General features: G+C 45.9%; 1 protein-coding gene across 1 annotated transcript; it reads left to right on the forward strand.

Annotated features, from left to right (window-relative positions):
* The first annotated feature begins 3,885 nt into the window (after positions 1-3,885).
* On the forward strand, positions 3,886-16,950 carry LOC144101346 (gamma-glutamyl hydrolase-like). The gene is made up of 9 exons (XM_077634455.1): positions 3,886-4,043; positions 6,085-6,202; positions 8,620-8,670; positions 10,132-10,216; positions 11,853-11,991; positions 12,759-12,865; positions 13,933-14,023; positions 15,577-15,723; positions 16,297-16,950. The coding sequence occupies exons 1-9, from the start codon at positions 3,965-3,967 to the stop codon at positions 16,416-16,418; spliced, it is 939 nt and encodes a 312-aa protein (XP_077490581.1). The 5' UTR covers positions 3,886-3,964; the 3' UTR covers positions 16,419-16,950.
* The last annotated feature ends 2,736 nt before the right edge of the window (positions 16,951-19,686 follow it).

Here is a 19,686-nt window from a genome sequence, read left to right on the forward strand (position 1 = left end):
ATCGACGGCAAGTTTATCAACGTAAACCGTTCAGCGGATGCGAGTTTATGTGCTTTCGGACGGCCAGTGATGATCCACGCCGTAACCAAACATGCCCTCTTCCAGGTTATTTTTTTTTTTCATACAGTAGATTCACAACTCCGTCAGTTCGGAGAAAGTTTTGGTCCTCGAATTTCTCTGAAACTCTAAAATTTCGTGTTCTTCTAATTTCATTCCTCGAATTCCCTGGGAAAGGAAAAAAAATCCGATTGGAACATAACTGCAGACGGCACTGTCACCGGCCATCACTGGCGACGCGGCTACAGGGACCGGGTTTTTAAAGGGTATATATAGGTGTTTGCACAAATCCGCAGCCCTTTATGTCTTGCGCTGTGCGCACTTGGCATATTGTTGTGCAATGTCCACGAGTCGTTGTGTCAAATAATCATTGCCAGAGTTTTCTCTCGGTCTGTATAGAAATTACTTGTCTGTAGTAGACGCATTTTGTTGGGACACGCTTCCGAGAATCTCCTTAATTTCAGTAAAAGAATGTTGATCAGACCGTTTGGTGTTTTTATAATCACTTTCGCGCGCTATTTTATTTGGATAAGAGATATGGGCGCTCGGATTGAAAAAGTGCGGTTACCCTATTCACCTTCTGGCAGCCAAACTGCGCGGATGCGTTTTCTATTTCTAGCCACTCTGCATTTACTGTAACTTATAATTTAAAACCACCAGTTTCTCCTCAGCGCTGCCATGGTATTGCTAATAAAATTGTCGAGCCCTGCTTAAGGTTTGCAACTCCTTCAAATGAACACTAAATGTGTTGTTTTTCAAACGCGCAAGGCCGCGGAAGGCTAACGCGATGGCAGCATGGTCGTACGAAAAAAAGTTTCCAGGATACCAGGGTCGACCAAGAGGGTCTGATTCGGCGAGCACAACTGGCAGCAGCATCCAGCGGAGCCCTGGACTGAGGGCAAACGACCGTTCTGCAAGAAGATGGACGAAGCCATCTGAAGACCAGCGAATCTAAGGCTCAATAAAGTTTTTCACTCACTCTCTCATTCACTCTGTCACTCACCCACATTCTCACTCTCACTCACTCACACACTCACTCACAGTCTCTCTCATACACTCTCACTCACACACTCTTACTCTCTCTCACTCACACTCACTCACATTCTCACTCACTCACAGTCTCTCTCACACACTCTCACTCTCTCTCTCACTCACACTCTCTCTCACACTCTCTCACTCACACACTCTTACTCTCTCTCACTCACACTCTCTCACTCACTCACACTCATACACTCACACTCTCTCACACTCACTCACTCACACTCTATCTCACTCACTCACACTCTCACTCACACGCACTCTCTCTCTCACTCACACTCTCTCTCACTCACACACTCACTCACACTATATCTCACGCACTCTCTCTCTCACTCACACTCTCTCACTCGCACACACTCTCTCTCACTCACTCACACTCTCTCTCACTCACACACACTCTCTCACTCACTCACACTCTCTCTCACACTCTCTCACTCACACACTCTTACTCTCTCTCACTCACACTCTCTCACTCACTCACACTCACTCACTCACACTCTATCTCACTCACTCACTCACACTCTCACTCACACGCACTCTCTCTCTCACTCACACTCTCTCTCTCACTCACACACTCACTCACACTCTATCTCACGCACTCTCTCTCTCACTCACACTCTCTCACTCGCACACACTCTCTCTCACTCACTCACACTCTCTCTCACTCACACACACTCTCTCACTCACTCACACACTCTCACACACACTCACCCTCTCACTCAAGCGCTCACTCTCACTCACACACACACTCTCTCTCTCACTCTCTCACTCACTCTCTCACTCACACTCACTCACTCTCTCTCACTGACACCCCAGGATACACTCGCACGCAAAAGAAAAGAAATTCACAGAGTCACCTAATTATGTGTTGGCAGCGAAATGCCTGTGCTGAAAGTTGCGTCACTTCCGGTCTGGTGACATCACTTCTCTCAAGCGAATGGTTGAATTTCATAACCGACGACGCGTTTCACACTCTAGGGCATCTAACGCTATAACGTTAAAAGTTCTGCTACGCTACCTCACCACCCTGTCAGCTGATGGTTGTTCGAACGTATATAGAACATGCAAGCCTCCTCATGCTTGCAGCCTTTTCCGCGAGTTTGCTTGCCGGTTAAGAAATACCAATTTCTTGTTATGTCGCAAGCTTTTGGTTTGCTTCCGACTGTACATATGTGGCGGTGTCAATTTAGGCGCTCCACAGAAGCAGGTAGTGTGTATAGGTGTGATGCACATGAAAGGAAACTCTCAGTACTCGCTCAGGAAAAAAAAATTGTTTCTGTTCCAGGGCCTAGTTTGGGAAGATATTAAAGAGGCCTTGCATCTATAGTCAAAACTACCAAGAAACAAAAAAACAGGAGGTGTGATTCTGTCGTACACGTGGTTATATAATCTCTGAGTGCCGATAGAACAATTTCATTTATGCTGCTCCCAGCTGCATGTATACAAGTCAGCACGTCATCCTCATCGTGGCTACCTGCAGTTTTGACAAACGCCGTATTTGTGTGTCGTCAGACAGTTCTTGTTTCTTTCTTTGAATTTTCCATAAGCCTGCCATTCAGACTCTGGACGCTTTCGGCGAAGCAAAAGAATTGCAGACGGCTACGCGAGTTTCCCAGCTGTATGTGAATCGTTTCAGTTGCCTGCTCATTTCGTGATTCTTTCCAGGCCTTTTTTTCGTACAGCTATCTCGGCGGCACCTGGAGGTGCGAATTCGTCGACGATGGACTTTTGATTTGCGCATCTTCTCAACGCGGTGTCTTGTTTGCCGCGGTATCTTTAGTTTGTCTTGCACTCGACGTCTTCGTTAAGTGACATTTTGTGACTATCTGCGCGCTGTCACGACACGTTGCTGTCAGCTCGGCCGTGACACACGAGCTACGAAACTGCCTTTAATAGACTTGCAAGAATAAAAAAAATATGACAGACGCTAAGATGGTCTAATGCGATGAACTCCGTAAGCAAGATGCGCTTTTAGAATGATGCTTTTCCCTTTGCCTCTTTTGCATCAGATTCCTTTTCCTTTTTCTGCGTCCCAAGGCCAAAAATTGCGCCAATTGGCCGTGCGTTGATGCCTGGCGCAACAAATGGTGGATGTTCTTAAGCGCTAATAAAACGTCATTACTGTCTTTTCATCGATGCCGGCACTATCAACCCTACACTTATGTCATTTTTGTGGCTCCGAAATTTTTTTCCGTCCAGTCCTTGGTGTCACCTTTTCCAACACACCTGGTCTGCACATGTAACGAACATTACTAACGATGCCAATCGGACTATTGGCTACCTCCGCTTCCTGCCTGGCTTCCGGTGATGAATCCGCAAACAGCTTCTGGCAATGAGGTCACGTTACCATAACGGACCATAGTGCAAGCCTTCGTCTGTCCGTGGACAACCCGGGTCCGATAAGGACCAGCAGCACAAGAGAACATAGAAGTGGCGGCAGTTTGGCCTTGCGGCCTTTGCATCTTTCCTTTTCCGCGACCGGCGCCCAAAGGGACTGACGAACGCGTTACGTAGTGGCCTCCAACCGCCACTTGGTAACAGTGACTTTGCAGTTAATGCCTTTCGGAGGGCGTCGCTGCATTGTAATGAAAGAGGGATAGGCTGATAAGCATGTCTAGAAGGTGTGTTGTCTGGAAACAAACGAATAGCTACCGAAACTGCTGAATGGACAAGCTTGGATGCTTATCGCATTCGAGGTCGAGCCTTTGGGGTGAAGCGAGGAAGGGGAGATAGTGTTGTCTGCCTCTGTCGAGTATCGGATTGGTGCGTGTACCGTAGCGCAGTAAGGAATGAAAAGCCGTTTTCGCGGGGCTGCTTTATCTCTGTCGTTGAGTGCGCGTTCCCGGGCGTCAGTGCGTCGACTGCGGACATGAGGCACGGAGCTGCGTTGTTGGTCTGCGTTGCGGCGTTTGCCGCTTGCGCTGCGGCGACGAAGAGGCCGATTATAGGTACGCGTGTTGCTCGTTCTTTATCTTTTAATCTCTTTAACCGTGTATTAAAGTTACGGACGAAGTTCCGCTAGGGTTTCGCTTTGCTCGTCGCCGTAAACTACTGCTCCGATCAGAGATCAGTAATTCTGTTTTGTCCTGAGCATCCAGTAAGAAACAGATTGGACTAGTACTCTTCAATCTAAGCCAATGTCCTATTAATTTCTCACATTATTGGACCGGTCGCCTTTACCGACATGTTTCTTAAAGAAAAACAAGTGCCATCTGCAAGAGGTGCAGAACGCATTATGCGAGATCATTCACTTCGAAGGCTACCTTTAGTCGAAGCAGACTAGAGTTTGAACGGTGATATCGCCGTGTTACGAGGTGATAGAATAATGTTGAATCTTGCTACTGATATATCTGTCTGTCTCAGCATGTGCGCACTATCTTGATGGTTTCTAGGTGCTAGGAACTGAGTCTACTCTATTGCAATGTAATTATATATTCATGGATTAAATCATAAATGTTTTTCACATTTCTGCAATATAAGGGCCTGCAATTAACTGCGAGTTAATAGAAATTCAGAACTTTTATTCCGAATTTTGATTGCCGAGGGACTAAAGGCAGAATGACTGCTGCTACGAAACTGGATGTGTAAAACATGGGGATCACTCGCCGAAAGTTCTGCAGGCGGCGGCTTCACCCGCTGTGTATTGCTTGTAGCTACAGATTTTTTTCGCGTGTTTTCAGCAGTTTTCGGCAGCTTGTCTGAACTCAGCGATGACGTGACAATCAGCCAATTAATCTCCCAAGTTTTATGCAAATGAGAGTGCCCATCTTGGTACACTTGGTCCATGGGGATCTCCGCAACTGATCTGATAGAAAAGCTCTGCATCTTACAGCTTACGTCTGTTGATAATTTCATACTCTTCGCGAAACTCCGGCGAGGCCTATGGGACAGCTTTGCACTGGTTGCCTTCGTGCTCACAGAATAGTGCAACTTTTCATGCCGAAGTGAAATGCCTCACCCCTCCGATTCACCGGAGCAAGCAATTAATAGTCAGACACTAATTTGGGTATAGCAAGTGCCTGCTGTCATGACTAAATCTTTGCCAATCTTGCGTGCAGTGCCGCGCACTGATTGCCGTGATTGGCCCGAGCTCTTGCCTAAGACGCTCGCGATGCTAACGAGATGATAGCTTAGGTAAGAATTCTGACCTCCCTTCTTCGTATCTGGCTATATCACTCTGTCCCACTTACCTCCTCCGTTCTTCCGAAGTCTTGTGTAGGCTATTTGACGTATGACCGAAAAGCTTTTTTGTACGAATTGTTTCCTTAAGTATAGCCGCCGCGGTGGCTGAGTGGTTATGACACTCGGCTACTGGCCCGAAAGACGCGGGTTCGATCCCGGCCGCGGCGGTCGAATTTTGATGGAGGCGAAATTCTAGAGGCCCGTGTACTGTGCGATGTCAGTGCACGTTAAAGAACCCCAGGTGGTCGAAATTTCCGGAGCCCTTCACTATGGCGTCTCTCATAGCCTGAGTCGCTTTGGGACGTTAAACCCTCATAAACCAAATCTGTTTCCAAAAGTATAGTGTTGTTTTGCAGGGTTTAGGATGGTGTGTGGGTAGTAACATGTTTCTCCTAAAAGATGCTAACTATATCACCTTTTGGAAATTAGGTGCTCGCCTCTTCATCAACGGGGATGAATCACAGCCGTGTTTACATCTGCTGGCTGTGAGCATGTGCCCTATGGCGCGATATGATCCGGATCATGTTTTGCGGGACAGGGGGAGGGGGGGGGGGGGTCGGACACGCGCATATAGATATAACTATCGCTTCTTGTTTGTCACCCCCTAGAACGCCGACAATTCTTCAAGTTTCCTCGATCCTCGGGCTCAGTCTTTCATTTCACAACGTCGTGACATACTGTGGTGCCCATTGCAGACATTGTACGAAAGGTGTTGAGGTGTGACTTGAGATGATCTCGTCTAGACATCATCTCAAGCCGCATCTTCGCGGCCGTCACAAAAGCAGAGCAGTTCACGGAAACATGCAGGGATCGTGGCCCAGCACCTGTACAGCCGTACCTTCAACCCCAGCAGGACGAGCACCTACATCGCCGCCTCCTACGTGAAGTTCATCGAAGCCGCCGGCGGACGAGTGGTCCCCATTTTGTAAGCGTCCCTATTCGCAGCATGACCGCCGCATTGCAACGCTTTCGTGATTTCCCGCCATCCGCTATGAAGTTAACAACTCATCGCAAAGACCACTGCGTCTTTTTATTTGTAATGGAGAGTTGAAGCTTGACGGAGGCGTACTGGCATGGAATATGCCGAACTAGCCAGCTGCGCATGCCTAGAGGACAGATAGGGTGGAACACCTATTATTGCGCATGCGCAGTAGGAACGCCAGCACTAGTTTATGCCTCTTCTAGGCTAGAACTATTCATTGATGTAACCAAGCCTTTCGTCATTGCTTCGAGGCGCAGGCGGTTGGAGAAGGCTCAGTTTGGCTAACCTGAAGCCTATAGTCACTCGAGAGAAATCCTCAGGACTACGTCCAGCACTTGATTGCGTCCTGTGATGCGTCACGAGAACGCTGTTTACAAATAGTGCTTGTTTACTGCATGTCAACAAGTGTTTGGTTTGGCCTGTTTCAATACCGCTGACCCGAAGACGCGTTGCCTGGGTGCATCCACTTTGTATAAGCCCTGAGCTAGAAGGATTGATTTTGAGTAGAGGCCTGCGGCGCTGCCAACAAGTACATTGAACACAAGGTCACGGCCGGGAACGTGGCGAAGATCGCAATTTTTTAGCCGACGCCAACTCATTTTTGCCCTCAGTGCCCTTTGGCAAAATGAATCAACATCTCAGTGGTCGAGGCTTCTCGTATAAGGCTCACTTTCGCGACCCTGCTCGTAGCAATTGACCGGCCGCTATTCGTCATTTGTTAACACGCCTGTAGGCTTTCTTGTATCACATTGTTGCTGCTTCTTCCTGTCTGTATCGGTAGTTACTAGAAGATGTTAGCATAACATTACTGTCTACCGTATACTGCTACCGCCGGGTGCTAGCTGCGCGCGTGCAGCACTCGCATGCGCAGTTCTTGCAGGCTCGCTAACGGTGGTGTTACTGTACGCGGCAGTAGTGAGTTATATAATGTTCTGATATTTGCGCATGAGGGCAGCACCCGAACGTATAGCTACAGCCTCTGGCGGTATAAAGGCGACGGTAGCGGTATGCCGTAACGCTGCGCTAAAACTCTTTCTCGCTGGACAGGTATGGAATGGGTAGCCGACTCTCTCGACTACACTTTCTGTCGCTGAAAGATTCCACCGGTTCCGTAACCGGCTTCCTCCGTACTGGTGTGCTTGGCCGTCGTCGTCTGAACGGGACGACCAATTATCTTTGGTGTTCTAAGCTTTAAATGCCCAAGAAGCTTGGCGAAAGATCAAAACAAAGTGGGTCCTCATCCTCACACTGATGATCTTCTCAATCATGCATCTGGAGAGTACTTCAGTGGTGCCCTGGCGGCTCCGTCCCGGACAAATTCGGTGGTCTGACAGACAGGAGTATAAAACTTGACTGCCTTATCGGAAAACAGCTAGGAAAGAAACACTGCCTTGATGCGCTTCCACTTATCCCTCTTCCACGTGAAACATTAGCTGTGGCACTTAGCGAAAGTGTCCCTCACGAAAACACGGTACGCTTGCCGTTTCAGGGGGGGGGGGGGGGGGGGCTGTGGTCTTGTCAGATTGCGAAGGGCGAGCCCATTAGCTTGATAGGGCTATGCAATTAACCTTTAAGCCTGTTATTAGCTTTCAAAGACACATCTATCTTCATCCGCCCTATTATTTTATTTATTTACTTATTGGATGGGCCATACATGGTACTGCCCGTGGGGTAGGACAAAATGAGGTAATTAGTCTCCTGACGAGGCCCTGGCCCCACTGGGCGCAACAGCAGCGGTTACAAAATACATGTAGACAGTACAAATGCAATTGGACATAACAATCATCACCGTACAAAAATGCGCATGAAGCATGTGACAAATTAAAAAAAAAGAAACATGTTATTGTTGACACTTTGTACACAAATATAGAAATCAGAACACAATAACTTTGCAATTATAAATCATTAATCGTACGTGTATGGCCTACTATTTAAAGAGAACGGATGTTGTATTCTGCGTTTGAAAGTTCTCAGACATCTACATGTTTTTGCGATCTCTAGAATGTCTGGATAAATATTACATAATTTTATGATTTGATGATCAATTGTCTGTAACCTTATTCTGCTGTAACCTTAAAATTTGTCACGGTTATTTTCGGGAACATCCATCAACGTTTTACAGAAGACATTTCTTCTTGCGATGCACCAGCTTTGCGGAAAGAGGATTTATTAGCATCAACTACGTACCGTCTGTAATGTGAAATCCGACTGTAAAAGATTTCTTCACTTTTCTTTTAAAGGCGTTTTTTGGCTACTTGAACGACTATTTTCAGTTGTCGCCCGTAACAATATGTTTCTTTATAGAGATCATTCTCTAGCATGCTCAACGTTGATTTCTTACTGTCCTCGTACACTTTCAGCGTCAACCAAACAGAAGACTACTACAGAAAAGTATTCAACTCCGTGAATGGGTGAGTGTCTTTAGCAGCCAGCTATTACGCTTAAAGCAGCTTCGGTAATTGGTGCAAATGGGCTTTTAGACGCCGTTTCCACTGGACTTTCCGGGGCAGTCGCAAATTAATCACTATGGTGGACTTACTCTTTGTTACGGTTGCAACGATTCTGTCATTCTTTTCCTTTATTTAACTACTGCTGCAGATTTCACATTGCTAATCGCATTTAAATGCCTCCTCTCATTGCTAACTGCATCAAGTTACGATGCTTTGCATTGGGAGCACGCCTTTGATTAAAAGTGAGCATTCCGCATATTTAGGACAGCTTGCTCCCATTTAACTTCCATGCAGGCTTATCCGTGTTTAGAGTGTGTGGTCATCGGCCTACGTGATCCTGTGTCCGGACAGATAGCATGGCATAATATGCCATGACATAACATGTTACAGCTTCGCACTGCGAAACGTACAATGTAGCATAATATATCACGACAAAACATAACATGGCGTATCATAATTTAACAGCATATATACGAGCATGGCATGCTATAACATATAGCATAGCTTGCAATAAATAGCATAAGATATAATGCGATAATGTAGCATCACCTAGCATTACTGAACAACATAACCTACATATTATACCAAAGCTTAAAACACCATACAGCGCAACCCATAGCACGGCATACAGCGCAGCCTAACGTACTTATGGCATAGCATAACATTGCATAGCACAAAACGTAAGAAATCATGGAATAGCTTAGCACATTGGTGTAACATAACATAAAATTCACGGTAAATCATAGCATAACATAATATCCTTATAACTAAGCAGATGAACTGAGATATCCGTTGCATCATACAAACGACTTCTAAACAGTTCACGGTGGACATCAGAAAACGCGGAATTAAAGATGCAAGTGCTACCTTGTGCAAAAGAACTAAGACGCGGCAAATTTTATTTACTTATTTATTTCTACATATTACATGCTGCGCTAAGTGTTGGCTACAGCAAGAAAACAGAAAAACTAATAAAGAGGTGTCCAACGAACAGCTCACACGAACCAAACGCGGAAATGAGATATAAAGCAGCTGAAACCGGGAAATCAATACAATGGGCAAACAGATGTGCAGCATACCATTCGAAGTGGATTGCATTATTGATAAATAAATAAATAAATAAATAAATAAATAAATAAATAAATAAATAAAGTGAGCGGAACAACAAAAACCAAACGGAATCACCGTGCACAACTGGGATCAGGTGGCTTCCAGCGCTGACATAAATTTGTCTAATGGAAGCGAACGGTGCTCAGACTACCATATTATTTCGACATAGCACCTATTAAGACGGAGGCGGCACAACAGTGTCGGTCGACCTGCATGCAGTCTAACCACGTGGCGAAGTGGTAAAGAACAACACAGGCGTTCGTTATTGATTGCGACGAACTTTACAGTGCTTTGTTTTCTTCTCTGTTGCAGCGTGCTTTTTCCCGGAGGTCAGGCCGACCTGGAAAGCTCTGGCTACTTGGAAGCAGCCAAGATTATATTTGATCTCGCCGTACAGGTACATATTGAATGACATTCCGTGAAATCGCTATGGTACTGTTAAACTACGAAGAAGGGGCTGCGATACAGAGGTATAATAATAATAATAATAATAATAATAATAATAATAATAATAATAATAATAATAATAATAATTGTTTTTTTGGGGGGGGAAAGGAAATGGCGCAGTATCTGTCTCATATATCATTGGACACCTGAACCGCGCCATAAGGGAAGGGATAAAGGAGGGAGTGAAAGAAGAAAGGAAGAAAGAGGTGCCGCAGTGGAGGGCTCCGGGATAATTTCGACCACCTGGGGATCTTTAACGTGCACTGACATCGCACAGCACACGGGCGCCTTGACGTTTTTCCGCCATAAAAACGCAGCCGCCGCGGTCGGGTTCGAACCCGGGAACTCCGGATCAGTAGTCGAGCGCCCTAACTACTGAGCCACCGCGGCGGGTATCCGTGCGCACGATTTAGACAGGCGCTACTCTTACCACGTCTGCCCGTCATTGTTGGGACGATAATAAGCTTTCAACTGCGGAGAAGTGGTTGTTTGTGATGTGTGCGAAAGCTGTTGTGGGAGGGCACAGGCCATACAGCACCCATCGGATTGTCAGGAAACTGATGACCGTGGCATGTGGCAGTCAAATTAATTATTGATCGCGAGAGGTCGCTCCGAAAGAGGAACCATGGGTGTCACAAGCCCCATCCGGTGGCTGCATTTGAAACAGCCACCTGCCGGGGTACCGGCGCGTCGCTTTACAGTTGCCCCCCTGCGCAAGGAGTGGTATGAGCACTCCCCGCTATCTATGAATGTAAAGGGGAGAATGACCAATTCCGCATATATGGACACTAGCCTATTAGCGCTATCGCGTGATACCCTTAATGCGGTGCTTACGTGTCCCCTCAAGATTTTTAACGTATGCCTGATTGCGCATCCTTCAAACAAAAAATCGAGTTGAGAGTACCCATTACCTTGTTTCTTGTATAACGCTATCGTTGGCCGACATTGATCCTCACTTGCTTGTTAGTCCTTTCGAACTGGCATCTCTTGTCTGCTTCTCCTTTATATCCTCTTTCCACCGCCTTTCCTTATGTACACAGTCTCTCTCTTTCTTGGTCTACAGGTGTGCGCTGTAGTTTTTATTTTAATTCATACGCTATGAAACGACCATTTCTGATTAGTCCAGGTTTCGGCCTGAATAGGTACTTTAGGGTTGTATATACTGCGTACATCGTGACACTGGTATTCCGAATAAATTAACATAACTTCAGCTGTCGATCGTCCTAAAATATATTAAAAAACGCATATTGAGGGACAACGGAAGAGACGCAACCACGCAGAGTTTCGTGAAAAGACGCAAAAAGCGCTGTGTCGGAAAAGTTGTAAAATCAGAGCACGCACTAATCACGTGCAGTTAGGCCTCGCGACCGGAGAGGCACCCGCATCAGAAAGAGAACGTGCGCTCGTATACGACAGAGCGTTGCGCACTACCTTGAAAGAGAGAAAGAGACTTTGCGTTTGCAGTGCGTGGAGGTATGGCTAGATTTAACCTCGCGCAACATCGCTCTGTGTGCGTGTGTGTGTTACGAATCGGAAACTTTTTCGACAAACTCGCCCCGCTGCTACTGTCGTCGCACACCGCACAGGCCCAGAAGAACGGCACAGAGTTCCCCCTGTGGGGAACCTGCTTGGGCTTCGAGGCACTCTCTCGCCTGGCCATCGACAAGCTCGTCCTGAGAAACTGCTTTGCCGAGGACCTGCCCCTGCCACTGAACTTCACGAGCGGTGAGCCGAAATCTTGTTCCTCTTTAAGAAGAACAACTAGAAGGCTACGTTACACTGATAAGGCGTTCCTGGTACCTGGCCTGCTGCCTGAACGCAGTTTGGTGCTTTGCGGAGCAAACTCAGTCACTCTAAAGATGATGCATTCTTACTGCTACTGTGACAAGCAACAGCAGTATATCAAATACAGAAGTGACATGCGTTGCTTTAAACGTACAGTATGATGATGAAGTGGTTTTATTAAAATAATATTAAAAAGGAAGGAAAAGATTTTGCTAGCCCCGGCATCCGCCATGGATACTGAAGCACCTGAGCTGGAGCAGCGGAGTCCAAGGATAGCAGGCAGAATGGAGAAATTAAATGAAAGAGGTGAGGGGACAGTAAGAGGGGATATGGGGGGGGGGAGGTAATATACACAAGAACTATTTAAACAATAATAAGTAAGTACAGGTTGCACGCGTGATATGTTGATGATAAAGAGATAAACATGCGCCCAATACTATGTTCACTACAGCTGGAGTGGGGCGTCCAATAAATAAAGCACTTGACATGTCGTTTTTCGGCGCCCTCACCTAGACATTTTTCTTTCTGCTCCAAGAAAGCAATAAACAAACAAGAGAGAGAGAGAACTCTGACCTAGGCTGCTAATGAAACTCTATCTGTTAATTAGAGATCAATTTACAAAACTGTGTGTCTTAGTTTTGAAAAACTTTGCACTATATCTAGTTTTTTTCTTTTTGATTTGAAATTGATTTGATTTGATTTGAAAGGTTTTCGTGAGAGCCGCTTGTTCGACGGACTTCCTAGGACTTTGGAGAAGGCACTGAGGACGAAGCCCATTACGTACAATTCTCACCAAAAGTGCCTGACACCCCAGGTATGTCAGCATGTCAATGTTATTCTCGCGAGAGTTATTCTCCCATCTCTGAAGCTTTGTTTTTACACTGGCCGGTCGGTTAGTTTCTCCTTTGAAAGCGTTCCATTAGCAAGTCGATGTGTCTGTGGTTAAAGAGTTCTTGCTTGTCGGACTAAGAGAGGGAACCATTAGGTAGGCTTCAGTGGAAAGCTTCGAACTATTTGGAGTTCTAGGGGTTCGAAGTGAATCCTCTTTGACCTCATGTTCCAGGTAATTTAGGCATGTTTTCATGCTCATATTTCAAAAGATAGTGTTTATTACTTTCAAACTCCCACTAACCTGTACTTTCATATGCCAATAGCGAGTAGAATGGTGTCAGTGTAATCTACTGCTCCTGTGTTCTAACTAATGACGTCTTTCATTGTTTTGTATACAGTGTGTTTCATTGCGGTTTTTAGCTACAAATTGTGCTTATAATTCGCCGCGGTGGCACAGTGGTTTCGGCGTTCGGCTGCTGTTGCGAAGGTCATGAATTCGTTACCCGCCGCGATGGCTGTATATCGATGGAGGCGAAATACAAAAACTTCCATGTTGTGTGTGATATCAGCGCACGTTAAAGAACCCCAAGTGACCTAAGTTAATTCGAAGCCTTCCACTGCGGCTTCCCTCAAAGCCCAAGTGTTGTTTCGGTACGTTAAACTCCCCAAAATTAGAACATATTTGCAAATTTTGCTTAACTTTGTTAATTAATTTGATTCCTACTTCTTTCATGGAATTTCTTGTCATGTAAAGTGTAGTTATACGTCATATGCCGCAACAAGGAGGAATTAAGCCTCCTACCGTACCTCGTGGGCATACGAGAGCTGCATTTCATGACAGCATAAACTTCAAACCGCATTCAATTTATGTCCAGCAGTGCTACTCCAGATGATCGAGCCTCTTTGTTGCCTTGCCAGTGATGCACAAAATACTCGTATTGGGAATCGTGCTACTAATTTTAACCCTAATGTTTGCAGCTGTAGTAAGAAAACTGCTCTGACTTCAGCATCTTTTTCTTCGGCCGTTTACACACATTTTCTTTGGCGCAGAATTTCACCGCTTTCGGTCTGGACAGGTTTTTCCGGCCGCTGTCAACAAACTTCGGACCAGACGGCGTGCAGTTTATCTCCAGCATGGAAGGTATGCCTTCATCGGGCTCTACGACGTTCGCGGACATGGTCATCAGAGGACTTCAAAGCCCATCAAAGCCCCTCAGAAGTCACGAATTCATTATGCTCTTGAAGAAACTTGCGGACATATTGAATGGGGTGTGGGTACTATGCAGGGTTGTTGACGCCCTGGTGTGTACAGTCTTTGCAACGAGGCTTACCCATGCAACGGGGTTCACTTTTCAGCCGCATAGTAGAACCCTTACGGAATCCCTGAAGTGGAAAAGGTCTGGAAAGGCGAATATAAGGGTTCCCATTAGTTCATGCAGATATAGAGCTTAAGGGATGCCATATAAGTACTCCGCTAACTTCCGCTAACCCCGTTGGCTGGTAGTATTGTAAAAGATGGCACAGAGTTAAAAAACGAAGATGTACGGGGTTGCCACATTGCAATTCCTCAGGAGAATAAGAAAAAAATTGTCGTTGCTAATGTCGTGTATTCCCTTTTTCATGCCTGCCGCAGTAGTACAGCTACTGCGTATGTTTTTAAGGCATCAACTGCTGAAGTCTAAGGTTGGACGAAATCTCGTCTGGTCGGGTAGTAGCGTCATAGGAAAACAAAATACATGAATCGCCGACCAAGGGATTGTGCCAATAAACAAGACTTCCGTAAGGAAGCCGAAACGTCGTTTATTGACACAAGCCCTTGGTCGGCGATTCATGTATTTTGTTTTCCTATGACGCATCAACTGCTGTTGGTACTTCCCACGGGTTCCGCGGCGGTGCCGTTAGAAACCCAAAGCCGCGCGGTTTCAAATATGTATGCTTATTTATAAATATTTATTTTTTTGTAAGTAAACTTGTTTGCTGCTTAAAATATTTACATTTTCTGTCAGTTCATGTCACAAGATATCATCGGGGGAAGCCCCAACGAGTATGAATCGTCACTGAAATAGAACTTTCACAAAATAATTCTGTAGTCCTAGAAACATCATGCAGATGGAAAGTATCGTCTTTGCCTAAAAGCATCCAAGTTGCCGTGACCGTGGAAAATCAAACTGGCAGAAAACTGTCGAAGTGGCGGCACTGCGGTCGGCAGCCCTCGTCGGCTTGGAAAATAACCTACGTGACTGGAATCTGCGCTATCGTTTCCGTCCTCTAATAATGTGTTTCCTGATAAAATGAAAAGTGGTAAAGGGTTTTTGTCAAAGACGGTACCACGTTGATAGATAGTTTGCATACGTGTACCGTGTTACCGTTACCGTGAGTACCGGGAGCCCGCGCGCAGCCAATGCGCATGCGTAAATCGTCTTGACGGCGCCAGATGGCGCCACGTACCGGGCAGCTGCGTGCGCGTCTGCAGCATCGCGACCAATCAGCGCGTGGCCACCCGCGGTGGGCGGGCTGCCGGCACTTCGGTAACGGTAACAACATTGTATGCTAAGCGTGTAATTTGATAGACGTTGTAGTTTCCACTAATCTGCAACGAACTTTCGCTTGTCGGACGTGCTTTAAAGGAACGTTTCTTGGGTGGCTCTCAATTTTGTTTTCTTTCATTATATTTTTGTCTTCCGTTGGTCGCAGCCCTTAAGTACCCGTTCTACGGAGTCCAGTTCCACCCTGAGAAGAACAACTTCGAATGGGTGTACAAGAAGGGGCACACTCACGTTCCGCACAGCGAGAGCGCCGTGAAAGCGTCGCAGTACATGGCCAACTTCTTCCTCCAAGAAGGTACACACCCTCTTCGTGTTCGTAAATAAGTTTAGCGTTATTAATGCGAAAGCATTATATGTCTCGTGCGAACGAAAACCCCTCACCGGAAGTTGCCCGCAGATCTTGTCGGCAAAATAGGTCCACAGGAAGTGGTACCTCGCACGTGACCTCATACGTCAGAGTCATATTTAATTGAATCAACGAGGCTCAAACTTGATGAAGGTGTAGATGAAATCCCAGCGATGGAATCACTTGCCGACCTCAATGCGGTGGCAGCATTCCTGACTACGTTCGCACCATAATTTTTAACAACCGTTCGTCGCTATGCGGCTTTCAGAAAACCAGGTGAATTTTTCTTCAACTACGTAGTCTCTATGAAAACTGAATGTCTTTCCTTTTTAGTCGTGTGGCGGCGCTTGGGTTGGTTCTAAGGAGTAGTTACTCCCTTGTTTCAAATCTATTCCAGCCGGGTGGGGAGGTTCTTTGAGCAGCTGAACTTACAGCAGATATTTAGTGGAAAGAAGGGTGCTTTATGATGCGCTAGGGTGTTGTTTATTGATAACTTTTACGCATTAAAAAAATGCCATGCAGCCCGGAAGAACGACCACAGCTTTGCGACGCCCGAGGATGAGAGCAAAGCACTGATCTACAACTACCCGGTGACCTACACTCAAGACCACTCATCTTACACGCAGATGTACATCTTCCAGTGACCCCAATGCCACGCCAAAGTCCGGTGTTGACGAGAGCTACTTGACCATGCAAGCTGATAAACTCCCCTCGAGCCAGTATATCACAATCCGACGCTGTGATTCGATCAATGACGTCATTATCGCGCTAAGGACATCACTGCGTGCGACTGGCGCGATCTCCACAAATCAACTCGTTTAACAGCTGACGCTGGGAAACTGCGTGGCCGCACAGAAAGTGTTTAAGTAACATGTGAAAAGGGTTTGAAGGTATACTGGCTCCGATTATGAAACACACCGCTTTTTTAATCCTTATTTGTTATGTTTAATTTGATTTGTGTGAATTTTGAATCATTTAAGACTTGCGAAAAGTATCAACGGGAAACTGGTAGAACGTCGATAGAAACGCCAAACCGTGCTTATCAATCGGACATGGGTACGTGTGATCGCTCACGAATGGTTCTTGGACCTAAAGACCGTTTCAGTGTTTTCTTGTCTTCGGCCGTCAGCATCTGTGCGCGTAATCTGGGAATAAAGTGATTGATTTATTTCGTAATGACGCAGTGTTTCCTTTCGTGCGTCTTCGACCTGTACATGCGAGAACCTTGTCTTTATCGCTGTTCTAAGTCTTGACAGACTCTGACTTCGTTGAGCCACACAATTGCTTCGCTTTTCCCGCGGGGCTTTTCAGCTGTTTACGGATGTTCTAAGCAAGACCTACGTGCGCCAACTTTCGTTAACTTTTTGGCCGTTGAGGGCGCTCGGTTGACCTGTCAGTTGGTCATGATCATCACCATCGTCTGCTTTCGACAAATGATTTCTCTCCTCTCACTTCCTCCATGTGCATTTGTCCTGTCTTATTATTTTGAAACCTAGTAATGAACGATACAAATATGACATTTCTTCAAATCCTGGAGGTGAATATTTTGTTTGCGCGCATGCCAGGCGTGATACTTTTTGTCATCTTTGCTAGACAATGGATGAATGATGAATACTGAAAACGTAGAAAATGACAAAATTATTACATCCTTGAAGTAAAATAACCGACGCCATCTTGCTCAACAGGTTAATTGTGGCGCCAAGCCGTCCGTAGCTGCCGTTCCCTAGCGGCAAAAGATATGAACTAGAACATGCGCGCTGGAGAAGTGCGAAATGTCCAGGTCTCTAGCTCAGTAGGTCTTGGTTCTAAGCAAGACATGCGTTGCAGACGGCTCCGTGACTTCGCCTGCTGTCTTTGATTGTGTCAGTCGTCTGCTCATTTTGAGCTGCATTTCTGGTCCTCCTTTTCGTATGCACAACTAGCGGCGATAGCACAAGACGTGAAATCATCCACGATCAGCTTTGATATACGCATGTCACTTCGGTGTCTTGCATACACCTGCTTAATTTACGATTGATCTGACACTGCGCTTTTCACAGCGTTTAGTCTCCTATCTTCGTGCTGCCACGATACTGCATCTGATCTTCCGGAAGTCTGCGCGAGCGGCGACAGTTACTACAAACTACTGAATCATAAAACTCATGAGTCATAAAACTGAGTTTATTATTATTATTATTAGGCTCCAGGTATCAGTCAGTGAGTGAAAACCTGTATTAAAGAAAAGCAGAAACTAGCAACGCTGGAATTGCCACGATGCTTTACAGTCCACAGATTGTCGCGCCATCCGTTGAGGCGAAGATTAATTGCTCAGCAGCTGTTCCTCGATAGAGGTGGGTCTGTGAAAGCCTGTGTTCTCTATTTAACGCGTGAAGTGAAAAAAAAAACGCAGCGGAGACGAAGGTAGAACAACTTGGAGCAATTAAGTTACCAGTACTAAAAGAAGGAAGGTATTAGAGTGAAGCACATGGCACTCCGTCCTGCTATCTGTTTTATTCTATGACGACGAATTTCATTAACTACAGAGTCTGACTAGCGTAGCAAATGGCGCCTCATCTAGCCTTCTGTTTGGCTCTGCGGTAAAAAAAAAATGCTTCTAAAATCTGCCTAGTTGTAGTCGGTGTGAGAAGAGAATGATGGAACCCTTTAATTCTCTTTTCCACTAATGAGTGCTGAAAACCATACAGCGCGAAAAGAAAGACGGCGGGTGACAAATTCACCGCTGACATCAAGCCCGAAATTCAACCTCGACTACCTTAAATGAGTGAATGTTTCACAACTGTTTGACTGCACAAGGCACCATGGCCAATCCCCCATTGTGGCTATGCTTCACTCCAGCAGAGGACACCACCAACAGCAGAGTCGATTGATCGAAGACAGCAGCATAGACAAGAGAGACAGCAGAGGGTAAAACTTAAATGAGCCACAAGATGCGCATGATCAGTGCTAGCTGGCCAATGCACCCTATATGCTTTTGCAATTGTTGCACTTTCGTAGAATTTCCTGTCACACATGGGAGTTCTGTTTTGGAAAGGTGATAACGAGGGGTCTATATGGTGTGAGAAATGACGCACGTTTGTGGCTCTGGTCTTCTGCATACGTGCTGCGTTCAGAGGACGACGCGCCGCCCAGGCTGCATCCATTCTGCAGTTGTGCATTTTTCAGCACGCAGGGATATAGTACATATGTGCATCGCTGCTAGTTAGTTGGCAGTCGAAGTGCGGTCAACATATATTTCACCACTGTCCCGCATGGGGGTAAATTACGACTCATAATTTAAGCCTAAGTTGTAAAAGAGGAGAAGTGTCTCTCCGCACTCTTGACATGAACGCAATGCAGTAAAATTTGTAACTAAAAGGAAAGAAAGATGTTATGACGTATCGCGTTTGTTGCCACTTTTGAAGCAAGAGAGATAGATTAAGCTTCTTTATACATGTTTCAGCAAAAGGGGAGGAAATGTGCATCAGTGTGTGCAACAAACTTTATTTTATCATTCAGGCAAATTATTATCCGCACTGTCCGTACAGAGCAACTGAAAAAAATCTAAAGGCTAAAATACCTATGAAATCGGACGAACCCAAGGATTCCTTCCTATGTTTCTTGTTTGAAATTAAAAAAAAATAGTGAAGTTGGAGGCGAAGGGCAGAACATGTCGAATGGATGTCAGCCACAACAACAAAACCACGGAAGTGTTGCAGCGACGTATTGTGGAAATCGCAGCCTCGACAGCATTAACTGACGCAGCGACAGTGCTCCGCGCATGAAATCTCTCGTACAGCGTGCACGTGTCAGAGCTTGGCGCCCTCCGAATCAGGATCCGATTGCCTGTATGACGGCAATAGCCAAGATCGTGGTGCAAATTTCGTAAATTGCTGTACAACTACCGCTCTCTCCTATTAAAGACATGGGGCTTTA

Source organism: Amblyomma americanum, chromosome 8 (genome assembly GCF_052857255.1).
Source record: "Amblyomma americanum isolate KBUSLIRL-KWMA chromosome 8, ASM5285725v1, whole genome shotgun sequence".
Taxonomy (NCBI): Eukaryota; Metazoa; Arthropoda; class Arachnida; order Ixodida; family Ixodidae; genus Amblyomma; species Amblyomma americanum.